Here is a 22,686-nt window from a genome sequence, read left to right on the forward strand (position 1 = left end):
TAAAGTTTGTTGTAATCCTGCCTGAGATGAGATTTGTAATTTATTTGTTTGATCACAAATTAATGGAACTGGATTAATTCAAGTGTTATTGCTGAAATTTCCCTTTTCTGTTGATTTTAGTCTAAGCAAGAGGACTTTTTTTTGGTTGTTTTCCGAGTGTGTGGTTTGTAAAAATGAGATATTCATAAAATTGCAAGGAGGTACATAATTTATGAGAAATGGGTAGCTTCTGAAGCCACAAAGTGAAAGTAAGAGTTCAGGTTTAAGTGTTGCCTTTAGTTCACTGTAAAATTGTGGAAGCTGACAGACTTGGAAATAATTTGGAAGAAGTCACCTAGCCAGTTCTGCACTGTTGCCAGAGGTAATTAACATAGAAATCATGTCTAAAATATGTATACCCTAGCCTTGACCCTGTGATCAAAAAACCCACACTTTTCAGTGATGGCTTAATCTAGTTCTGCTTTTCTTTGTTAAATATTAATAGAGACAAATATATAAATAAATTAATGTATTAAAAGCTCTGTATTTTTAATCTCTTATAACATGTTATGCTAAAATTCTACTGTGGCTGATTGGGAAGAAACAAGTGCTGGAGACTGTAGCTCCCTGTCCATTCCAAGATGGATGTTTTTGCTAGACATGTTGTTTTGCTGTTTAAATGGCACATACCTAAATTTCCGTGCTAGCTGAATCTGTCTCCCAAGCACTAGAAGGGTAATTCTGGACTTTTGAATTTTTACAGGTTTCCATCTGAGCGCCACTGTGGTACCCCCACAGATGGTGCCACCCAAAGGTGCGTACAACGTGGCGGTGATGTTTGATCGCTGCAGGATCACGTCGTGCAGCTGCACCTGCGGAGCTGGGGCCAAGTGGTGTGCTCACGTCGTGGCGCTCTGCCTCTTCCGGATACACAACGTAGGCCTTTAAATACACTTCTGCTCTCCCCTGGGCGTCTTCTCTGAGCCTCTCCTCATGGCAGTTTTATGCAATGTGCACTCTCCTTAGGGAAATTGCTGTTGGCACTCCTTTTGGTCACAGATTGTGCAAACATGCGCTTGCAGTTGCAGTCTGCAGAGTGAATTGTCTGAGGCTCTGAACTGCAGAATGTCCTTTGATAGTGTGCAGATTGCTAAGGGTAGACACAGGGTCCTTTTTGGCCCCTTCCTGTTTCTCATTTAAATACTGGAATTACTCTTTCTTCAGTTCTGCAAGGAGTGGAAGCTCACCAATAGTTAGTCTTTTAATAAAAGCCTTTCCAAATATGGGATTTGAAAGCTTTTTCTTTTGGTTGTTTGATCATTCAGAGTGCCAAAAGAAAGTAATTTTGATCACTGTTGGCCTTTATGTTCACTGGTTCATTTTAACATGTACTGCGGCAGATAAGTGTGATTCTGACTTGTAGATTTCAAACAGTCAGCCAATTTTATGCTTTTATTTGGCTGCTTGTATTCTGCATGGCTTTGTATAGAGTGAAAACTAGGTGTTTCCTATCCCAATGAACTCCAGGTGAAAATGCATAGAGTCAACATGAAATACACAAGTTGAGGGTTCAGTCCTGCGTACAGATTAATTTCCTCAGTTTTTGGGAAGCTGCAAAATACATCTTAAGGAAGGATTGAACTTGGTTGAAAGGAACAGATTTTCTGCTGTCACTGAACATTTTATAGCTAACATGCTTATAATCAACTCCAGATTCTTAAATAAGTGCTAATAACCTGATGAAGCTTGTTACTATTTCACAATAGACAATTGTAATAGGCTTAAATTGATACTCTTGTGAAGTCATTGGAATATTGGTATACTTTCTGTGCTTAGGATGGAGACTTGGCAAAAAAAATGGGTTCAGCTTTGAATTATTAGTTCCAGTTTTAAAAGGTTGTTACGGAGAGTGAGGATGGGAAACAAATTTTCATTTGTATTATTTACACTTGGAAAGTTTGGACCCTGTGTAAGATAAAAATAATTATTTTCCCTCCAATTGTTTCCTCTACCTGAAAAATGATAGTGAAAGGATTTTCATGTTTGTATATACTGGCTGCTGACACTAGCAACTTACAAGCCAAGGTATATTGCTCTATGTAGACAAATAAATATCAGAAGCATCTTTATTATCAGAGTGCTCTTGCCGCTTTCCAAGTTAAATTTTAGATATGTCCCATATAGGTATTTTTTATTCTGTAGGCTGACAAAGGTTGAGAAAATAGTGTTTGGTTTTGGTTTTTTTAATTATCTCAGTTGTTCTAAAATGTGGAAATAGACTGATTTTTAGATTGGAAAAAAAAAACCCAAAACAACCCCAGAAAAACCTCTAATGAGATAAATGAGGTGATTGTGATTCTGTGAAACAACCCCCCACAGAGCTGGTTGGTTTGCCAGAAGCTTAAAGAATAATGTCCTATTTTAGAGGTTTGTTTGTGAAATCCCTGCCAGTATTTGTGCAATTGCTAGCAACAACAGATCTTAAGCACAGCTGTTAAAGCAGTTTCCTTGAAAAGAAACTCTTAAAAACAGTTTTTATAAAGCCTAGGCATCTTATTTGCATCTTATCTGCAACAACCCACATAGGCAATTTTTAAAAATTATAATTATCAAGAGCACACATGATATGCATCAGCATCACTACTGTTCATGACACTTCATCCATTCAGTGGCCATAGCTTCATTAATTCTGACCTGTTAATGTCAGTTTATATCTCTTTTGTTTTGTTTTGTTTTCCTTCAGGCATCTGCAGTATGCTTACGAGCACCTGTTTCTGAGTCCTTGTCTCGGCTACAAAGAGACCAATTGCAAAAATTTGCTCAGTACCTAATCAGTGAACTTCCACAACAGGTAAATGGGGGCAATCGGTAGGACTAACTTTTTGTTAAATTCATTTATCTTTATTCTGGATGCTATTTGGCAGGGAGATGCTGGGAAGGCTTCAGTTCTTGCCCTTTTCAGGTTTGCCAGTCTATTTTTTGACAATTGTCTATTGCCAAGTAAAAGAAATGGCTTAAAATATTAGCATGAATATGCACATCACTTGTGGAAGATCAAACACAATAAAATAAATGCACGGTGGTGAAAAACTTAGAACAAATTGGGTTGCTTTACTGTGTGTTTGGGTAGCTAAGTGGAGAAGATTACCCAGGTAGTGTGTGGTGTATGCCTTATGTGGGCACTTTCTAATGCACCCAATTGGTGACCCTTTGACTTCCCCCAGTTTAGCTTCTTGGTGACTCATAAGAATCATTTGGGTTATGGAAAGTAATAGACCTGAAATTTTGTTAGTCAAAGACAAAATCTGCTCTCTTATTCCTTAAATATCTGTGTTGTTCAAGGTCAGGTCATTTATATCACCTGACAAAAACGTGTGCAGAAAATACACAAGAGTATCTAAGTGATTGTGAACTATTTACTTTAAAAATATAGGGCTTGGCAACTTTTTTGTGCTGGTTCAGTCAAAGCAGGTTGAGAAAAACTGACCTGCATGGGTATCTGTTACATGTCAGTAGTATGTGCATAGTATCTTAAGCAGGAGGTAGATTACTGTCAGCATGTGCCTAAAATTCATATTACGGTGCTGTGCTTGGGGCACGAAGATATTCTGTTGCTAAAACATCCTCTAAATTTCCTACAGAAATGCTAATCTTCTTATGAGAGGAAATACAGGAATCATATAATATGGAAGTGATATAAACTGCTTATTTGTTGCTGAGAGTTCAGCATCAATGGTGTGCGCTTCTTATTGCATTAAATAACAGACAAAGCTTTTTTTTTCATCTCTCCTTAAGGACTCGAAGCTTTATGTCTTACAGTCTCGTGCTTAATAAAGGAGGGTTTTGGAAGGCTAGTAGTAGTGGAAATTGTTTCCTGAATGGCATGTGATTTGTTTGCTTCCAATACTCTGTGTCTTCTCCTTTTCGCAGCTTTTATTTTTCCTACAGTCATGTGTACCAGCTGTGCACTCAGGATCATCTGGATTATTTAATTTCATTATTACTATTTTACCACATAATCTGATGGATGCTGCCTAACAGAAAAGTTGGGTTTTTATTGGCAGATACATCTTAACCTATGTAGTTTAATTCCCTTGGAAAAGGCAAGGCGTGCTCCAAACTCTTCCAACAGGATCATTCCCAGTCTTCAAGATTTCTCAGAGCAGATAAATACTCTTATACCTTGGAACAACATTTTTTGACTACATGATGTAGAATTAGAGTAGGCTGTACAGGTGATTCTATTTCATCCTTATTTCCAGCTTGTGAACTGCATGATGGGACAGTAATATAAAGCTGAATTAACTTTTCAGTGTAAAGATATGGCAGTCTGTAGGAATGCAGCTCGATAAGACATTTTTCAAAATCTCTGTGGAAAGTCTTCTGTACCTATGAAAATGTCAGTGATTCTGAGCAGCTAGAATATATTACCCAGTTCTTCTCCCAAGAGCTATTTCCCTTCATGGAGACAGTACTCTTAGTCCAATTAAATATGAATATCTTGGCAAAAATGTCTGAAGGAGAGTTGCTGCAGGTCCCTGGTACTTCATCCTTAAGCTGTGACATTGCCTAGACCTGTTTCTTTTCTGCTTTGTGGTGATTTAAAATATGTAGTAGTGGAAAAAGGTACAAGAGTAGCTTAGTGCTGAGCTTGTTTCTTCAGGTGACTTAAATTCAAAATATCCTTCTGAAGCATTGTTTTTCTTCCATCTGTTTGAGATGGGTCCATATTATTTGCAAATATAGGTTTATGGAATGTGCATTGCTTGACAGTAAGTGTGACCTCAGCTGTTGTGCGGAGAGAGGTGGGGGAATATCAGATCTTCTGTTGAAAGTAATTTAAATCCTAACCATCTGCCTAACCCGTTGTAAGCATGTGTGCTAAAGGATAAATGGATCTACAGTTTCACCCCAGACTTAGTTTGGGAAAAAACACTTTCTACTATGCATTTTTCTTTCAAAAAAGGACATTAAGGGTATATCTACTTGGGATTTTGCAGTCAGGTGTGAGCCTTTTCTGCTTATGCTCCGAACTGTCCAGAAGCTATGACTGCATTAGTGTAGTGCTGGAATGGCATCAGTTTACTATTGAGTCTGAGTTTATATATATATATATATATATATATATATATATATATATATATGGTGTCTTTGCTATCAGGATAGTAAATAAACTAGAGTCTGCCCAAAAAGTTATGTATAGATATAATTCATAGTTTGCTTCTCTGTTCCCGTTAGCTTGAGGTTTAGAGGAATAATTTAGGAAGAAGACATCAAGAATATTTGAAGTGCAGGAAAATGGTGACCTTGACTGCAGTCACTTCCGTATCTCTCAAAGTTAGCTGCAGTATAACTCTCTGTGGGCTCCTCATCCTCAAGAAATGAGAAGGGAACTAATAACCTAGGAGGCTTTTCTTTACTTCTTAGGGTGTGAATGTAGTAAGTAAGCCTTGGATACAGGTTTGCTTTGAAGAAGGAGAGTGGAAAGCCTTAACAGCTGATTTGCTGTAGTTTAAACTTTAGCACCCTCTGTCGTCCTTTCTGGAAACAAGACTGTGTCTCAGATACTTTTTGAAATTGAGAGTGCTTCAGTCATGAAAATCTGGGCAGCTTTATGGCTGGGTATATTAGGATAAGAACTACTGTGTATATTGAAAGTTTGTTTCATGTTTTCAGATTCTTCCAACTGCTCAACGCTTGCTGGATGAGCTGTTATCTTCTCAGTCTACTGCCATCAACACAGTGTGTGGAGCCCCAGGTAACCTTGATATATCTTATTTCAGTAATGTCTGTCACAGGTAGGAAGTGGATATATTTCCATTGCTTTGAGTTTCTGAACCGGTCTGTTACCGCATAGCTGGGATTGCAGGTCAAGGAAAGGGTTAAGAGATCAAGGAAAAGGGGTCAGAACAGGCACTTGGGTGCATATGCATATATGGCACGACAATTGGCACTTGGATGACTCTATGTGCAGAGGAAGGGAGCAGCAGGCAATGCATGTTTCTAACAAAAAAATTTTCTTTCAAAGTTGTTGTCAATTATAGACTCCTGGAAATGCTGATTGGAGGAGACCTGTCCAGCCTCCTACTTGGAACAGGATGGTTTGCAACACTAGAGTGGGTTAGCTGTGACTCGGGTTAGCTTAGCCAAGTCTCAGTTACCAGAAACATTACTGAGTATACCTGGTTTAGTGCTGTGTTACCCTTTTGGTCAAGAATTTTTCCCCAACATCCAATATAAATAGCCTTTTTTATCAAGTTCTGCTACCAAGAAGAGTTTGTCTGTGTTGTGTTTGTGATTCCAAGTAGTTGTAGGCTGTTAATGAGCACCCCTCACCCTCTCCTTTTTAGATTAAATTAGCCCATGTTCCTTAATCTCAGCTCACAGGTCATGTGCTCTGTGCCCCCAGCTATCTTGATACCCACCCCACTATATCCTCTTGATTTCACAGTGTCATTCCTGATCTGGGGGACCCAAAACTGGATACAATATTCCAGGTGTAACTTTATCTCCCTCTACCTGGCACTAGTAAAGTAATTTTCTTAAATCTGCCTGCTGTGCTTTTCTTAATGTAGCCCTGTTTGCAGGTTTGTTGGGGGTTTGTTTTGTTTTGTGTTTTCAGTAACAATTTGCCATCAGTTTGTGTTCAGCTTGGCATCCACCATAATCACCAAACCCTATGAGCTACTTAGCCATTTGGTTTTCAGTCTGTGCTGATGCATGGGATTTTCTGTCCCAGCTACAGAAGTTTACATTTTTTTTTGTCAATGAATTTCTTGGGGTTTCTGTTAGCACAGTCCTTGAATTACTCCTGGTCCCACTGGTAGTAGTGCTGCCATTCAGTGTGCCAGCCGTGTCTCCCAGTTTAGTGTTGCCAGTGGTTAAGGTAATGTTATGATAGCATTTTGAGGTAGTTCTGAAGAGTGAGTTCTGTAATGGGTGAAATAAACAGGGTAACACACTGCCTGTGTGCTCCCTATAATCTCTATGGTTGGGCACACACAGGAAAATCTTTCTTCAAAGCCTGAAGACTATATGTGTGGTTTTTTTTGTCAAGATCCCACTGCTGGACCCTCTGCATCAGATCAAAGCACGTGGTATTTAGATGAATCTACTCTGAGTGACAACATAAAGAAGACCCTTCATAAATTCTGTGGCCCCTCTCCTGTTGTTTTCAGGTAAGCTGTATGGGGTATTCGTATAACCTGTAAGCTTTTTCACTGTATAGCCTGTAACCTTATGTGATACCATGGACTGAAGGATGCTTAGTTTTGTGGTTACTGCTCTGGAGTGTATTTTTGCATAGCTTGTCCATGTTATTGCAGTAAAGTACATTGTATTTACGCAATATCATCCTTGTGTGGTGCACTCAGTCTCATATGCATCCTCTCTTTTACTTTATGCATGTCTGTCCTATTTAAGGTGCAAATATACTTCTGGATGTAGAATATGCTCAGGATTTTGTATGATTGTACTTGATTTCATTTTTTTCTCATCCCTGCTCTTCTGTTTTCATATCCCCAGTGATGTGAATTCAATGTATCTCTCTTCCACCGAGCCACCAGCTGCTGCTGAGTGGGCCTGTCTCCTGCGTCCCCTGCGAGGAAGAGAGCCTGAGGGCATCTGGAACCTGCTTTCCATTGTGCGGGAGATGTTTAAGAGACGGGATAGCAATGCAGCCCCTTTGCTGGAGATTCTGACTGACCAGTGTCTCAACTATGAGCAGGTACTCAAATCTCTTTGCTCTGAGCGGGGATGTTCTGCGAACCAGGCTGAGCCAGTGACAGATGCCACATACCTGTGCAAACAAAGGCTGAATAATTTTTTGTAACAGTCTGTATGCATTATGGGCATGTGCTTTTCCACACTAGTATTCTGTTTGCTCTTGTACTGATTCAGTGATGTCCCAGCAACACTATATTCCCAAAATACCTCAACTCTTTCAACATGAATATATGGAGTCTGAACTCTTTATTTTTTTTTTTTTTTTTAGCACATTTGATTTTATTTCTGCCCAGTTAAGCATTTTGACAGAGATTAAAGATATAATTGGGTGGCTGGATCTCACACTCTTTGGTTATTTTTGTAGAAGATATCTTTTGATGGCCTTGAGTAATATTTTGTTTTGTTTTTAATAAACATTAAGAAAAAGGTTTCCTTTCATAGTTCAGAACACTGGCCTTGCTCTGTAACATGAAATGCAATGCAAGTTTCCTTATTGCTCTATCATATATCTTTTTTTTCAGGGGAAAATAAGTTCTTAGTTTGTCACATTTTTTCACTATTTTCCTCCAAGCATGAAGGCCTCTAGTAAAAGAACCTCCTGTCGGTGTTTTGTTCTATGTGCATGGGCCTTTTAACCGAAGTTTGAGAGACCCTTAGTTCTCACACACCAATACTGCTTTCATGCTCATAGTTATTTTGGAGCCAAAGGAAAACATGGTACTAGCTACAAATCCTATTGCCTTGTGGTTATGAGGTTAAGCGAGAGCAGGGGATGAGTTGTTGGCCACAACGCACCTCCACTGAACATTTTCTTCTGCAGATAACTGGCTGGTGGTACAGCGTGCGAACATCTGCGTCACACAGCAGCGCTAGCGGGCACACGGGACGCAGCAATGGCCAGTCAGAAGTAGCTGCCCATGCTTGTGCAAGTATGTGTGATGAGATGGTGGTTCTTTGGAGGTTGGCAGTCCTGGACCCGACAATTAGTCCACAGAGGTGAGCACAAGAATCAAATCCAGTCTCTCATTTATTTCTGTAACATTGAAGCACACTTGAGAGTTTCTTCCTGTAGATGTCTTGTGTTTGTATTGTTACCTCATTGCCTGTTGATCCAGTAGTCCTTCCAGACGTGTGCCGCGTAGGGTTCAAGAGCACTATAATTATTTTAAACTTTAATTGTTCTTGCTGCTCACTTTTAGTAACATCATGGAGTGTGAATAATTTGTTTTCTTGGAGTTCTCTTTTACATATGAGTGTAATTCTGCGTTTCAGTGTCCCGGAGGAGGACATTTGTTTGAATTATAACACTGACTACCAATAAATTTTAATGCTTTCTAAATTTAACTGTTCAGCAGTTTAATGGATTTCTGGTTAGCCCAGTCACTCACAGCTGTCTGTTTCAAGATGAAGGATTTCTTACTTTCTGTGCTCTTAGGGAGTTTATTCTCTGCAATGTATTGGTAAACAGTATCATTGGTGTGTGAATTTCAGTCAGGGTTTTCAATTGTCTGAGGAAAAATCATGAGGCTTCTGCAGATTTCTAAACCATATTGTGCCTTGGTAAATCACTGCCATCTTTATTTAGCACTAGTTAAATAGCAGTGGAGGTACTGACAGCTCATGTTGAGATGCTGTGGTTGAAATTGTAATAATTTGTCTTGTACATCTAGTCTACAAACTGTGGCATGTAAAATATACTCAGTTAGTTTGTGCTGTAAGTACTCAGGAAAGTTTTTTCAGAACAAATGAAAACAGGATGTGGATTTCAATACAATTACACGTTAACAGGATTTGCTTTCTGTGTATTGTTGTGTAACGTTAGTAAAATGCCCTATCTATGTAAGGTACATCAGGGACACTAAAATGGATGCAGCATCTGTCTTGTACAGTTTACAGCATGAAGTAGCTAAGTATAGGAGACAAGACAAATAAAAAACTGTAGGAAACTGGGAATGAGGCTTAAAATAAACACATCAATCGGATCATGTGGAAAACCCATAAAAGGTTTTGGTTTTGATAAAGTATGAAGTTGGGCTATGTGTGTTCACATTTGAGTCATTTGGCACAGTTCAAATTTGCTCAGATCTCCTACTCAAGCTCATGCATAATTGAAATGCTCCTGCTTGATTGCCTATTCTCTTGGCGTTTGAATAGTCACCAAGAAGAGCCCTTTTCTACCGGTCCTTGCTATTCTTTGCAGTGAATCATAAGATAACTTGCTACCTCATTCCTTATTCATGGCAGGCTCTCATCCTTATGTTACCGTTCCTAAGTAGTTTCCCATTCTTTTTCCTCACCTTGATTAAGCTCCACCAGTTTGCTCTCTTGTTAATTAATTTCTTTAGTGGACAAATAGAAGTGGTCCATTTTGTTTAGCCCCTTTTGTCCTGATACCCTTTGCACCTAAACTGGTTTGATTTTATTTTCTTGTTCTTTTGCTTTTGATAGGAAATGTGAGAGGACTGAAGTGTTGGGCTTGTACCTCAGGTCTCTGGAATCTGTGGCAGAAACAAGATGACAGTAAATTGAGACACTTGGTGCAATTTCTAGAAATGTCTTTTTCTCTTCTTGAATTAGATCACCCAAATGTTTAATCCATTTAGATTACCTACCTCATATGCTTAGGTCCTCTGTGAGATTTGGAGCTGCGAAATGCAGAAAGGCTTTGTTCTTCCCATGGTAACAAGGGGTATGGGACTAACTGCTGTGTAATTTAAATGTCTATAAACCAACCAGCTTATTTCTTTCTCAAAGTTATATGAACATCAGTTATTTTTGTCTTGCTTATTCTGTGTCTATGGCTTCCAACAGTTTAGTCTCCCAAGGACAGCTTGCTCATGCCTAAATTGAATTGTTGGGCTCTAGATAGGCATATCAGGGTAAAAAGGTGCATGCCTGGAAGGTAGATTAGGTGTTCATGTCTGGTATTGTGCTTCCCTGGGTAGGCTGTTTAGATTGTACTTGTGAACATCTTGACCAGAGTTGTTCACAGGGCTGTTTATGAAAGGTTCCAAGAGCAGTTTCCCATGGCACTCGCTGGTCTTAGATTGCTGAGGCTCACATCACTAATACCTTACTGGGGGCAGTTAAGCAAACAGGACAGACAGTATTTCATTTTTAAACCTCCCTGTTTGTATTGTGCTTTCATGTTGTTACTGTTCACATTTTCTTTCTGTATCATAGGCTTGTCTAGGACTTGGTTGTTATTATACATACCTGTTTCCTTTTTTCAGCCTGTCTTCTTACTACTGCTGTGTACACTTAATTTAACAGATTTTTCTGACAAAAAGGAGGAGGCGTTCTGTGGGTTAAGAGGTAGTTTGTCACAGGTGCATTTTGTGTCTGCTTTCTAACCTGTCCTCTTACTTCTTTTCCTAGGCGCAGGGACCTTTGCTCACAGCTCAGACAGTGGCAGCTGAAAGTCATAGATAATGTTAAGAGGGGTCAGCACAAGAAATCACTGGAGAAGCTCTTCCAGGGTTTCAAGCCAGCTGTGGAAGCCTGTTACTTCAACTGGGAGGAAGCTTATCCCATTCCTGGGATCACATATAGCAGCACTGACAAGAAGAACTCTTTCTGTTGGGTAAAGGCCATCCAGCAAAGGAGCTGCCGGTTGCAGTGTGCAGAAACTGCCTCTGAGGCTGGTAGAACTCCTGGACAGGAGCCTGGGGGACCATGTCTGCAGCCTGGGGACAGGCTGCGTCCCTCCCCCCAGGAGCCTGCAGTTCGTCCGAAGGAACTTACTGGAAAGCGGAAAGTTGTCTCTGAAACGCCACAAAGGGTTCTGAGACGACTTTCAGCAGAAGGTGATAAAGCTGTGTATAAGACTGCAGTGGGCAAAGCAAAGTTACCAGTGAGCAAAGGCTTGACCAGTAAGCACAGTGGGAAACGCCGCATGAGCAGTGAAGACAGCTCTCTGGAACCGGACTTGGCAGAGATGAGTCTGGATGACAGCAGCTTGGCTCTGGGGGCAGAAGCCAGCAATACATTTAGTTTTACGGAAAGCCCACTGAGCAGGAGCTACAGGGACACCTTTGAGGAGGATGGTGGGGTGTACTTCTCTGAGGGACCTGAACCCAGTGTCAGGAGCAGTTCCATGGCCAAGAAATCGCCCAAGGATCCTGTGGGTGAAATGGGTAGTGGTGATGATGACCTGCCTTCTGCAGATGAGAACAGCAGTGGTGTGGGCCTGAAGGCAGAAGAAGTGGGAGAGAATGGTGCAGTGGGGGGAGGAGATGATGGAGAAGAGGAAGATGATTACCAGGTATACTATCTAAATCCACAAGAGGTAGCCAAGGAAGATGATGACAAAGCTGAAGGAGGAAATGAAGAGGAACAAGATATATTTGCTGGTATAAAGCCTCTGGAGCAGGAGAACCGGATGGAGGTGAGCTGAATCTAGTTCAGAACACTGTTTTACAGTTTTATGTATTGCACACATCACAGCGTTATGGTTTAACCCCAGCCGACAACTAAACACCATGCAGCTGCTTGCTCACCCCCAACTCTCAGTGGGATGGGGAGGAGAGTGAAGAAAAAAAAACAACAAAATAAACAACCCCAAACTCATGGGTACTTGCACCATTCTAAGCACATGGCTCTTGTCTTGGTGGGTTTTTGGGAGCATGATAAGAGCAATTTGCTGAGCTTCCCCATATTTATATTTCAGCCATTGTCCTCCATACCAGAGATGCTTTAACCACTTGGCTTGCTTGATAGCAGCACATGTTTCACAATCATGGGCAACGTGTGCAGTAGTGTCCATTGGTCAAGTCCACCCCTCAGCCACCAGCCCATCTGCGTGTTGTGTCTCTTCCTCGATGGCCTGAGGTATCATGGGCCCACTGGGCCATAACTAACTCACCCTTATCTTGCCAGTCCAGTTCCACCTGAGCCCCTCCAGTCTTAGCAGCCTGATCCACATGCTGATTGGTTTGGTGTTCTTCAGTGGCCCGACTCATGGGTGTGTGGGCATCTATGTGATGTACTTTTACAACCAGCTTCCCGAGCTGGGCAGCAATATCTTGCCGCAATGCTGCAGCCCGGATGGGTTTGCCTCTGCGCTGCCAGTTGCTCCGGTTCCGTTGCTGTAACAGCCCCCAACGGGGACTTTGCCACTACCCATGAGTCAGTGCAGAAATAGAACACTGGCTACTTTTCTTGGTCCACAATGTCTAAAGGCAGCAGGATGGTTTTCACTTCTGCAACTCACTATGAATCTGGAAAGCCAGAGGCAGCATAAATAGATTGTGTCACATTCCTGTAATAAAATGAATTTAGAGCTTGCACCTATATGAGCAAGCAGCTGGAGATGCATGGAAGTAGTTATAGTCAGTTGGTTTGGGTTTTAGGGACTCTTTGAGTTAATTCGCTAATCTCTTGTAGCACTTGGAGGGAGGATTGGACTAAATCATGAAGAAAAGGCTTTTTAGGGGAGAACTTGAAGGGATGGTGGTGGAGTTAATTGTGAGTTGTGTTTGCAGAGTCTTTGAGACAAGTGGTTTGAGTAGGCTAGCTCCAGCCTGGAGGAGTGTGGTTTGAATATGACCATCTGTTCTTTGTTGCAGATCCTCTTTGCCTGTGCAGAGGCCTTGTACGCACATGGATATGGTAATGAAGCATGCCGCTTAACTGTGGAGCTTGCCAGGGACCTACTGGCCAACCCACCAGATCTAAAAGTGGAGCAGCCACCAACTAAGGTAGAGAGAGAGCTGGTATAGTTTTGGGGTTAGAGGGTAAGTTAGAAGAAATATAAGGGATGGATACAACAGCATTCCCAGGCACTTCTCATTAGCTGTGATTTAGGGCCGCACAGTGATGCTTCCTCTGAGTTGAATTTCTCTGGATGTCATTACTGTGCCTGGTTGCTGTGCATGAATAAAAGGGAGAAAAAAAATAAGAGGCCATTAAGCAGGACTTGGAGTCTTCAGAAACTTGAGTTTAGTTAAAAGTCTCTTCACTTTTCCTTGTGCTACAGAGAGAAGCTTGTTTTGTTTTGTTTTGTTTTTCCTGTTAAAAGCTGCAGCTTATTTAGGAATCTCTTTTAAATTTGCTGTAACAAAACACTCTATTTTATTTAACATCAGCTTCAAAGGATGTTTTGTTTAAGATATGCCTTCTACTGGGTGTTATGGGATTATACAGCAGCCACAAGAAGTCTTGATTTTTGTGCAGCTCTGTGCAGCTGACCTGCCTGTTTCTTGTGATCTTCTCCAAAACCTTAGTCTCAGATTTCATAATGTACACCACTCACTGGAAATGTTAGAAGTTCTGCTGTTTCGGGATAGAGGGTTGGAAAGAAATAAGCCTGAACTTCTGGAAAAACACTTGTAGTCGCACTAAGCAGTGTTTGTTGTGTGAAAGGGTTCCCTTGGAAGGGACAGGCATGCAACATCTGACGCACAGCATCAGTACAATAGTGGACATAGGACTTAGCAACAGCCCACCTCTTCCACTGTGTTGTGCCAGGTTGAGACAGGGGAAGGAATGATGTTCATCAGTAACCACTGGGATTTGTGATTCCTTAGCAAAGGGAATAAAATTTAAAGTGTTTTATTCTTTCTCCTGTCTAATGATTATTGTAAAGGGTAAGAGGACAAGCATAGAGTCATTTAGGATGTTTAGTGTCTTGTGACAAATTCCTCTTCAAACAGGGCAAAAAGAACAAGGTATCAACCAGCAAACAGACGTGGATGGCAACCAACACCTTGTCTAAAGCTGCTTTCCTGCTGACTGTGCTGAGTGAGCGGCTGGAGTACCACAACCTGGCCTTCCGAATAGGAATGTTTGCTCTGGAGCTGCAGAGGCCACCGGCCTCTACAAAGGCTCTGGAGGTAAGAAACATCTTAAACAACATTGTGATACCTCAATGCTTTTGCTCCTGTGATTCCCATTTCAACTCCTGAAGTTTGGTTAGGCTTTTATGTGTTTCCTTAGAATTCATAGCAGTGGGATTAAATGGTCTGTGTGCACATCACATTAGCACACACTGACCTGCCAGCAAAATTATTAGAAATATCATTTCATGTGGTGCTACTTTCTTTGATAGGAAGCTCAGACCTTTTGTGCCAACAGATGTTTGATTTCACATGAAGGCTTGAAAATATTTCAATTATTACAAAATCTTTTATAAATATATTATTTCTCTTAGAACAGCTTACATCTTGTCTTAAATATATTTCCAGTTTGCTTGGCTGATCTGGGGAAAATAAAGCCATTTGTAAATTGAATTGTCCGTATTTCCACTGGTGAAATAATATGAAACTTATTCCTTAGGGTGAATTCGTGCAATTGTTAGATGTTTGGAAATTGTTGCTCTTGCTGATACCTCATTCTTTGGCAAGTGGACATGTGCACTGTGCAGGCATATTATTTGGATACTGCTGGATTACTGTTTGGCTTCCTGTTTAGAAGAGTGTCCAGTTAAGACCTTGTCTGTGTGATTTGCAGCCACGTTGCTTTTCCCTGCAGGGTTGTGCAGTCCCTGGAGGTGTGTGTTGTTGCTAGGTATACACCAGCTACACTTGTTGCAATGATTATCTGTGCTTCTTACGGTCTGATTAGAAGATTGTGAGATCGGCAGTCACCAGCTGCCTAGGAGAAAACAACCGCTTTCACATGTTTAGAATGGAGAGGATGCAGGAATGGCTAGAGTAGTGAAATGTAATGGTCTTCATCTTGGTGACATGCATGCTGCCACCCTGTGCCCATTCTTCTGCTAGTCAGTCCCTGTTGTCTCAAATATTACTTAACATAGCATCTTTTATTTCCCTACAATTAAGAGCAATCACCTTTTCCACTGACTTATGCAGTCAAATGCTTATCTTGATGTTCTTATTAAAGCTGATGCATTTTTTTCCTGTGTGCAGCTCAGGAGTGATAGAGTTAAAAAGAATTGTGTATAAGTGTGAGGCAAGACTTGCATTAGATTTGAAAATCTGTGATCAGTGTGGAAAGAATGGTAAAGGTGTCTAGCATGCTAAGGGTTACTATAATTTAATGATCCAATAAAAACTATTGCTGTATTTTAACATATGTGTAGAGAAAAATGGTCCATTGCCCTTAGGCCTGTGCTGAGAGCTGCTTCTGTTTCCTTGTGGATGCTACCAGGTGAAGCTGGCATATCAGGAGTCTGAGATTGTAGCCCTCTTGAAGAAGATTCCCTTGGGCACTAATGAGATGAACACTATTCGAGGAAGAGCCGAAGAACTGCGAGAAGGGACGTTATGTGATTACCGTCCAGTCCTGCCTCTGATGTTGGCTAGCTTTATATTTGATGTCCTGTGCACTCCAGGTACTGTCTGCATTGGCTCGAGTGTGTGAAGGGCATGTTCTGAGATGCCAGGTCTTGAGGGGTTTTTCAAAGACAAACTGTCTTCTGTATAAGAACAACCTAATCTTGATTGTTCACACACTCTTTTTTGCTCTTCCCTCTGTGCTGCTTTAGAGGTGCTTTGTGCCCCAATGGAATTGTCTCTTCTGTTTATGTTTGAAAACAACTGGGAACTTACCACATTTCAGTACTCTGTGTGTGTTTGTAAAATAGTTATAAAATACTGACTTTTCTACTCTTATGCTGGATATATCCAGACAAAGCTAATAATAAATATAGTATTTAAAAAAGAACATAACCTGGGATTAGAAGACTGACTTGGCAATATACCTTTCTCGTTTGAAGTCTTCTGAGTTTAGAGAGAAAGGGGAAAAAACCCAAGACAGTGCTGTGGCCTTGAAACTGGTACAAGGCTAGGATAGGACCACAGGAAACTCTGCAAATTCAGAAAGCTCTCACAAATTGCTTTTGCCTTTAAGTCCTGGTTTTGAAAGCTGATCACTAATTCTCTTGTCTTCTTTCAGTGGTTTCCCCTACAGGCTCTAGACCCCCAAGCCGTAATTGGAATAATGAAATGCCTGGAGATGAAGAGCTTGGTTTTGAGGCAGCTGTTGCTGCTCTTGGTAAGAATCTTTGACAAGAAAAGTATTTCTTCATCCATATTCTGCATCCTGCCTTATTTTGGATGGTGAGAGGTAGTAGTTAATTCCAGTTTGGTGCAGAAATGAAAGTGTTTGCACAGTTTGTCAGAACCAGACACAGAAGGATTCTGCATGCCAGGGCTGAGGTGCCTTTGCAAAGCCGTGAAAAATGGAAGGGGAATATGGGACAGGAACCAAATGTTAAATTACTAACATGATTTTTAGCTTTCTTCATGCTCTTTTACCATGGAAGATGTATTGCTTGTGTTTTAATGGAGATGGACAGTTTCAGAGAACAAAACGCAATCATTTCAGAAGACATTAGACACCGATAATGAAAGACTTAACAGAAGTACTCTCAAGCATTATCATGTAATTCAGCATCTTAGCATATTATTGGATTCTTGCCTCATTAATCATCTTCAGCAACAAAGCAGTGGTTGTATATATTATGTTGACAATACTGTATGCCTGTTTTAAAGTATCATGCAAAAAGGAATAGAATAGATTAAACCAGGCATGTCCTCTGTTTCCTCATCTCTGAAAGGAGAAAGATGAGTTCTTTATGGTGTGGGAATTCTGGCTTGGAGCATCTGCAGTTTCTGTCAAGATGGAGTTGTGGGCTTGCCTGGACTTTTTTCCCCTCTGGTTATTCTGACAGTTGTAGCAAGCTTAGTAGTCTGGGGACAGGCAGCAGCTCCTTTTTATTCATGATGTATTTCTGAAGTTAACAGAAAAATAGGGGGAAAACAATCTTGTCTGTGACAGGGAAGTGAATAAAATAGTTTGAGGTATAGATAGTGCTCAAGATGTGGTGTAGTCCCATGGGCTCACTTCTCTCTTCCTCCTCTCTTGTCTGGCCTGCAGGCATGAAAACAACTGTCAGTGAAGCAGAACATCCTCTGTTGTGTGAAGGCACCCGAAGGGAGAAGGGGGATCTGGCTCTAGCCCTGATGATTACTTACAAGGATGATCAGTCTAAGCTGAAGAAGGTGAGTTTCCTTTTAAAAAGGGAGGGGGAGATGCAGAGTAAATCATGTTTGGTTTTTGATGGATTTGATAGTTTTGCCAGTGAGCATAAGTTGCTTTGTCACGTACTGGTGATTTACAGGTTATGTTGCAGTGTTTATACTCTTCACTGTTGCGAGATCTGATTGCACAGTGTGCCTGGCCCTGGCAGAGGCACTCTTTCTGTGGGGTTTCTTAAAGTCCAGTTGGGAAATGCATTCTCACTGATTTTAATGCTTTTGCTTACCTGCTAAAACAGGTCCTTTGTCCCAGGGGTTTTCAGTGTGCATTGTGTATGTGGTCTGGGCATTGTTCTGTTCTGCTGCAGGGATGTTGGCTTGCATAACAGTATATCTAGCAAAGCTTTTGTTTCTTAATCTTTCACCTCTTTGTTACACTAGTTTAGTCCACTTGTGCCTTAATTTTCTATGCAAGACAGATACTAAAGCTCTGCTCCCCACCCCAAAGGGGAAAAAAAAACAAACAATAAACTGAAGCTTTGGGAAGGGTTTTATTAATATTTTATTTTCAGAAGCACTTCTACCCAGCAAGAATATTACTAGTGTCTTTCTGTCTCCTAAAGTAGAAGCACTTTTGCTATATTCTTCTATAGGGAATAACAGGGACACTCTTGATATCAGTCATCTGCAAATAAGTGCTCTGTCACACTTTTCTTCATTTTATGTGGAAAATGAGCAGCAGAAATGGACAAACCCATGAAATGTGGTCATGCATTGTTCCCTAATTGGGTAATAAAAAAGGATAAGAAAGTAGGCTGGTAGAAAGCAGTTTCTCTAGTGTTTGAAAGTCTCAAAAGGTAATGGTATGCTAGGATTTTTTGAATGGTGTGCAAAGATTTGCTGGTGATTTAAACAAGAACACTAAGGATTGGCAGAACTAAATATAGAGTCCTCTGTTCTGTCCTTTATGTACCAGAATTACTTCTGTATTGTGAGTTTTGGGTATTTTCCAAGTAAAGCCCGTGGCTTTTGGAAGTGAAAATGGGGATATTACTGAGTACAAATGAATCCTTGCTTCTTCTGTACTGCAGGCCACACATCTCTCAGCTGTGCATTGCTGGTCTTCAGTGCAGAAAGATGATGCCTGCTTTCTAGAGAATAAACATTTTCTTTTTTCTCCAACCAAATGGAATTTATTGTCTGCCAGGAAGCTGGTTTGGTACTTTCCCTCTATGTCCTAGTGTAATGCATCTTTTTTTTTCCTTCTTCTTCCTTTTTATTTCTTTTCCTGTTGCTGTTAAAGATTTTAGACAAACTCCTAGACAGAGAGAGTCAAACTCACAAACCACAGACCCTGAGTTCTTTCTACTCATCCAGCAAGCCTACAGTAGCAAATCAAAAATCTCCTTCCAAACACGCTGCCCAGTCCACTGCAGCGATCCAGCAACTTCCGGGGACTTCTGTCGCTCAGCAAGCTGCTGTAAGCACTGCAGTCCAGAGCAGTCCTGAGAACTTTGTGGAGAAGAGTGCACAGGGTAAGTGGTGCTTTGTAAGGACTATGCTGAAACCCTTCTTTCATCAGTGCAAAACTGTAACTGTACATTTTTGTCTCCATTTTAGTACATGTTGCTGCATAGAAATACAAGCTAATTTTCAGGTTTTCCTATCTTAGCCAGTTGTATTTCCATTTAACATAAAACTACCATGACTCCATCTTTTAAGTAGGTATCACAGGGGGGCAGTATTTCAAAAAGTTATACGAGTCAGGTACCTTCATGCAAGACAAATAACTGCGATTGCTGAAGGGCATTGGAGATAAACGTGGTTTTCTTGAAGCTGTGCCTCCACTTCGGTGGCAATCACAGCAGCATTTGGTGGAAAGCAGATGTTCTCTTAACTCTTCCCAAAGAGATCAATACTAGCTGAGGATGTCTGCAATAAGGGTAGGGTACCTGGGGCATTTTTATTCTAAAATTTTTCTGTAGTTGCAGCGAATTTTCCAAATCTTGATTTAAGATGAAATGTTCTTGGCCTGGTGTTGGGTAATATGCTTGGTCCTGAAAGAAAACTGAGATAATCCTGCTCGTAAATACCACTCATTTTATAAAAATCCTCCATCTTTTGATGTTTAAATCTTTTAAATGGGCACATCTGCTTTTAGAGCTACAGAAACAAGTCATGATGTTTACCATGTCACTGTCCTGTTTATGCAGAGAGCTCTCAGAGGTCCCCCTGTGAGCCAGCTGCAGAGTCCACTGTCTTGAAGCAAGAGGGAAAAGTCCCCAGTCGCCTGGCCCTTGGAAGCAGAGGTGGATACAACGGGAGATGCTGGGGTTCACCTGTCAGGCAGAAGAAGAAACACACAGGTAGGAACTCATTCATCCAGTGTCCAGTGCTGTGCTAGGCAGCCCACTGGAGTTTGGGCAATTCCCTTGCTCTTTCATTCCCATTGTCAGCCCTTCCTGTACTACAGAAGCAGTTGATGGTCTCTGAGGTGTCTGGCATGGAGAAATAGGTTTTGCCCCATAGATTTCCTGCCCCCTTCTGTATGGTAAGTTATCACACATTTCTCACAGCAGATATGTTCTGTGTGATGGATTAGGTATCTGGAGCTGAATGATTGCTGGACTCTTGGAGTAGAGCACTGTGCTCCTGGGTCCAGAAACAAATAAAGAGGAGCTGCTGCCTTTCTACATTTCTCTTGGAAAGGGCGTAAGTTAGAGGCTGAGGATGTGAAGAAACTTTGTGTAAATTGTGCAGTGTATACCAGAAGGGTTTTCTTTATTCTCATACAATCTGTGGAACTTGACTTTGTGTGTATATTTGCTTCTTATTGTTATACTCTGCCACAAAGCTTGGCAGATGGAGTGAGGGGGTAGAATGGTGTGAAGGGAGAAGTACATTGTTCTTGGACTCTTCTGGTTTTTAATATGAGAACTGCAAAATGACAGTGATACCTGTGGCCAAATGGACTAATTTAATGTCCCTTAATTTGCAAAGTTGAATGCCTGGCAGCTGCGATGCTGACTATCACTGACATGACTGATATTAGTAGGGACTATAGGTGATGTGGGTGGGAGTTTACTCACCCACATGACATTTACTAGCCCTGGTGACATTACTGTGTTGTTTCTGGTGTTGTAGGCATGGCTAGCATTGACAGCAGCGCTCCTGAAACCACCTCTGACAGTTCTCCAACGCTCAGTCGGCGTCCGCTACGTGGAGGCTGGGCGACAACATCGTGGGGCAGAGGACAGGACAGTGACAGCATCAGCAGTTCTTCAAGTGATTCACTGGGATCTTCCTCTTCCAGTGGCAGCAGGAGAGCCAGTGGGGGAGCCCGTGCAAAGACTGTGGAAGTTGGCAGGTAATGAATGATACCAATGCACAGGCAACCTCTAGGCCTGGTGTCAGGGAACTAGCATGTGTGCATCAGGAAGTACTTCCTTGGGACTGTTTGTTTTGTTTCCTCTGGATCCTGAAGACAGGAACTCTGCACCCCAGCTAGTGAACCTCAGATACTTGTTGCTGTCTGAAAGGTTCCTCTGTCTTTTTCCTCTAGGTATAAAGGGAGGCGGCTGGAGAGCCATGCTCCTCATGTCCCAAACCAGCCCTCGGAGGCAGCTGCTCACTTCTACTTTGAATTGGCCAAGACAGTCCTTATCAAAGCAGGTGGAAATAGCAGTACCTCCATCTTCACCCACCCTTCCTCCAGTGGTGGGCACCAGGGACCACACCGCAACCTTCACCTCTGCGCCTTCGAGATTGGGCTGTATGCACTAGGGCTGCACAACTTTGTGTCTCCCAACTGGCTCTCTCGAACTTACTCCTCCCATGTCTCTTGGATCACAGGTTATAGCAAAACTTTATTGGGAAGCTTACTTTTGGGCAGGAAGGAGGGGGAGGGCGGTCAGCTTATGCCCCAAAATGGTGATGTTGATGTGCTGTACTGCTTGCTGGCACAGCTGGCAGTACAAACTGAGCACCAGTGTTTTACATGATGGTGCTTGTTTTGGCCTGGAAAGTTCTTGTGACCTGTTTCTTCTTGTTTGTACTGCAACATCCTTCAGTCTTCAGAACTGTAGACCACTACTCACACAGAGACTAGTCTTAGCTTCTCCTTTAGGAGTCTGCTGAACACTTTTCTCCTGCTTCTGTTTGCACCCAGGCCTACTACCTGCTTTCTATCCACACCCTTGAAAATTCCCATTTTTCTGATGTGATGGAAATAGAGCAACAGTCCAGACTGATTTGTGGGTACTAAAATCAGCTATAACAAGTTCCTATCACTATCTCAAATATAGCTTAACTTTTTTAGCTTAACTTTAACATCACTCACTGCTTGCTTAATGACAGCTCTTGCCTGTCCTTTGTTTTGGGAGAAAGCGACTAAATATGACTTAAAGCCTGAGGGGAACAGCTGGGCTCTGTAGCCACTCCTGAAGGAAGTGGGGAGTGCATCTCCTGTTGGGCGAAAGCTGACTGGAACTGCGCTGGGCATACAGTGGTGTGAGAGTCTTCTCTTTTACTCTTAGGGCAGGCCATGGAGATTGGTAGCGCAGCCTTGAACATCTTGGTGGAGTGTTGGGATGGACATCTCACTCCCCCAGAGGTGGCATCATTGGCAGACAGAGCTTCACGGGCCAGAGACTCCAACATGGTGCGGGCAGCTGCTGAACTGGCACTCAGCTGCCTGCCCCATGCTCATGCCCTGAACCCAAATGAGATCCAGAGGGCTCTGGTGCAGTGTAAGGAGCAGGTGAGCATCACACGGGGGCTGGCTAGCGCAAGTTGACTTCCAGCCTCAAGGACGTGCTGTTGCTTGTGGGATTGGCTTCTCTGCGATTGGACAGTCTTAATCCCAGTCTTGTGGATTTCCCATCTCATGAATAACTGATTATTTTGCTGCATAGTTATGATCTGTGTGCTCCCCATATTGTTAGTCATTTTCAAGTGCCTTATACTTTTCTCCTATTGTTGTTTTGCCTTTTTATATTTCTGGTTTTGTATTTTTCACTTCTGCTTTTCTTTCTACCCTCTA

The 22,686-nt window shown here is 41.7% G+C and overlaps 1 protein-coding gene across 3 annotated transcripts in view; it reads left to right on the plus strand.

Moving 5' to 3' along the window:
* The window catches only part of ZSWIM8 (zinc finger SWIM-type containing 8), a 60,709-nt gene that overhangs the window by 29,553 nt on the left and 8,470 nt on the right, over positions 1-22,686 (plus strand). For all 3 annotated transcript variants that reach the window (XM_065067528.1, XM_065067529.1, XM_021284334.2), the window contains exons 4-20: positions 743-915; positions 2,723-2,830; positions 5,656-5,737; positions 7,037-7,157; positions 7,504-7,705; positions 8,525-8,700; positions 11,083-12,091; positions 13,272-13,403; positions 14,358-14,537; positions 15,814-15,997; positions 16,561-16,659; positions 17,545-17,669; positions 18,949-19,180; positions 19,859-20,011; positions 20,790-21,012; positions 21,208-21,497; positions 22,181-22,404. In XM_065067528.1, the coding sequence (XP_064923600.1) occupies positions 743-915; positions 2,723-2,830; positions 5,656-5,737; positions 7,037-7,157; positions 7,504-7,705; positions 8,525-8,700; positions 11,083-12,091; positions 13,272-13,403; positions 14,358-14,537; positions 15,814-15,997; positions 16,561-16,659; positions 17,545-17,669; positions 18,949-19,180; positions 19,859-20,011; positions 20,790-21,012; positions 21,208-21,497; positions 22,181-22,404 (3,713 nt within the window). The remainder of the gene's footprint in view (positions 1-742; positions 916-2,722; positions 2,831-5,655; positions 5,738-7,036; positions 7,158-7,503; positions 7,706-8,524; positions 8,701-11,082; positions 12,092-13,271; positions 13,404-14,357; positions 14,538-15,813; positions 15,998-16,560; positions 16,660-17,544; positions 17,670-18,948; positions 19,181-19,858; positions 20,012-20,789; positions 21,013-21,207; positions 21,498-22,180; positions 22,405-22,686) is intronic.

This window comes from Columba livia, chromosome 6 (genome assembly GCF_036013475.1).
Source record: "Columba livia isolate bColLiv1 breed racing homer chromosome 6, bColLiv1.pat.W.v2, whole genome shotgun sequence".
In the NCBI taxonomy this organism is placed as follows: domain Eukaryota; kingdom Metazoa; phylum Chordata; class Aves; order Columbiformes; family Columbidae; genus Columba; species Columba livia.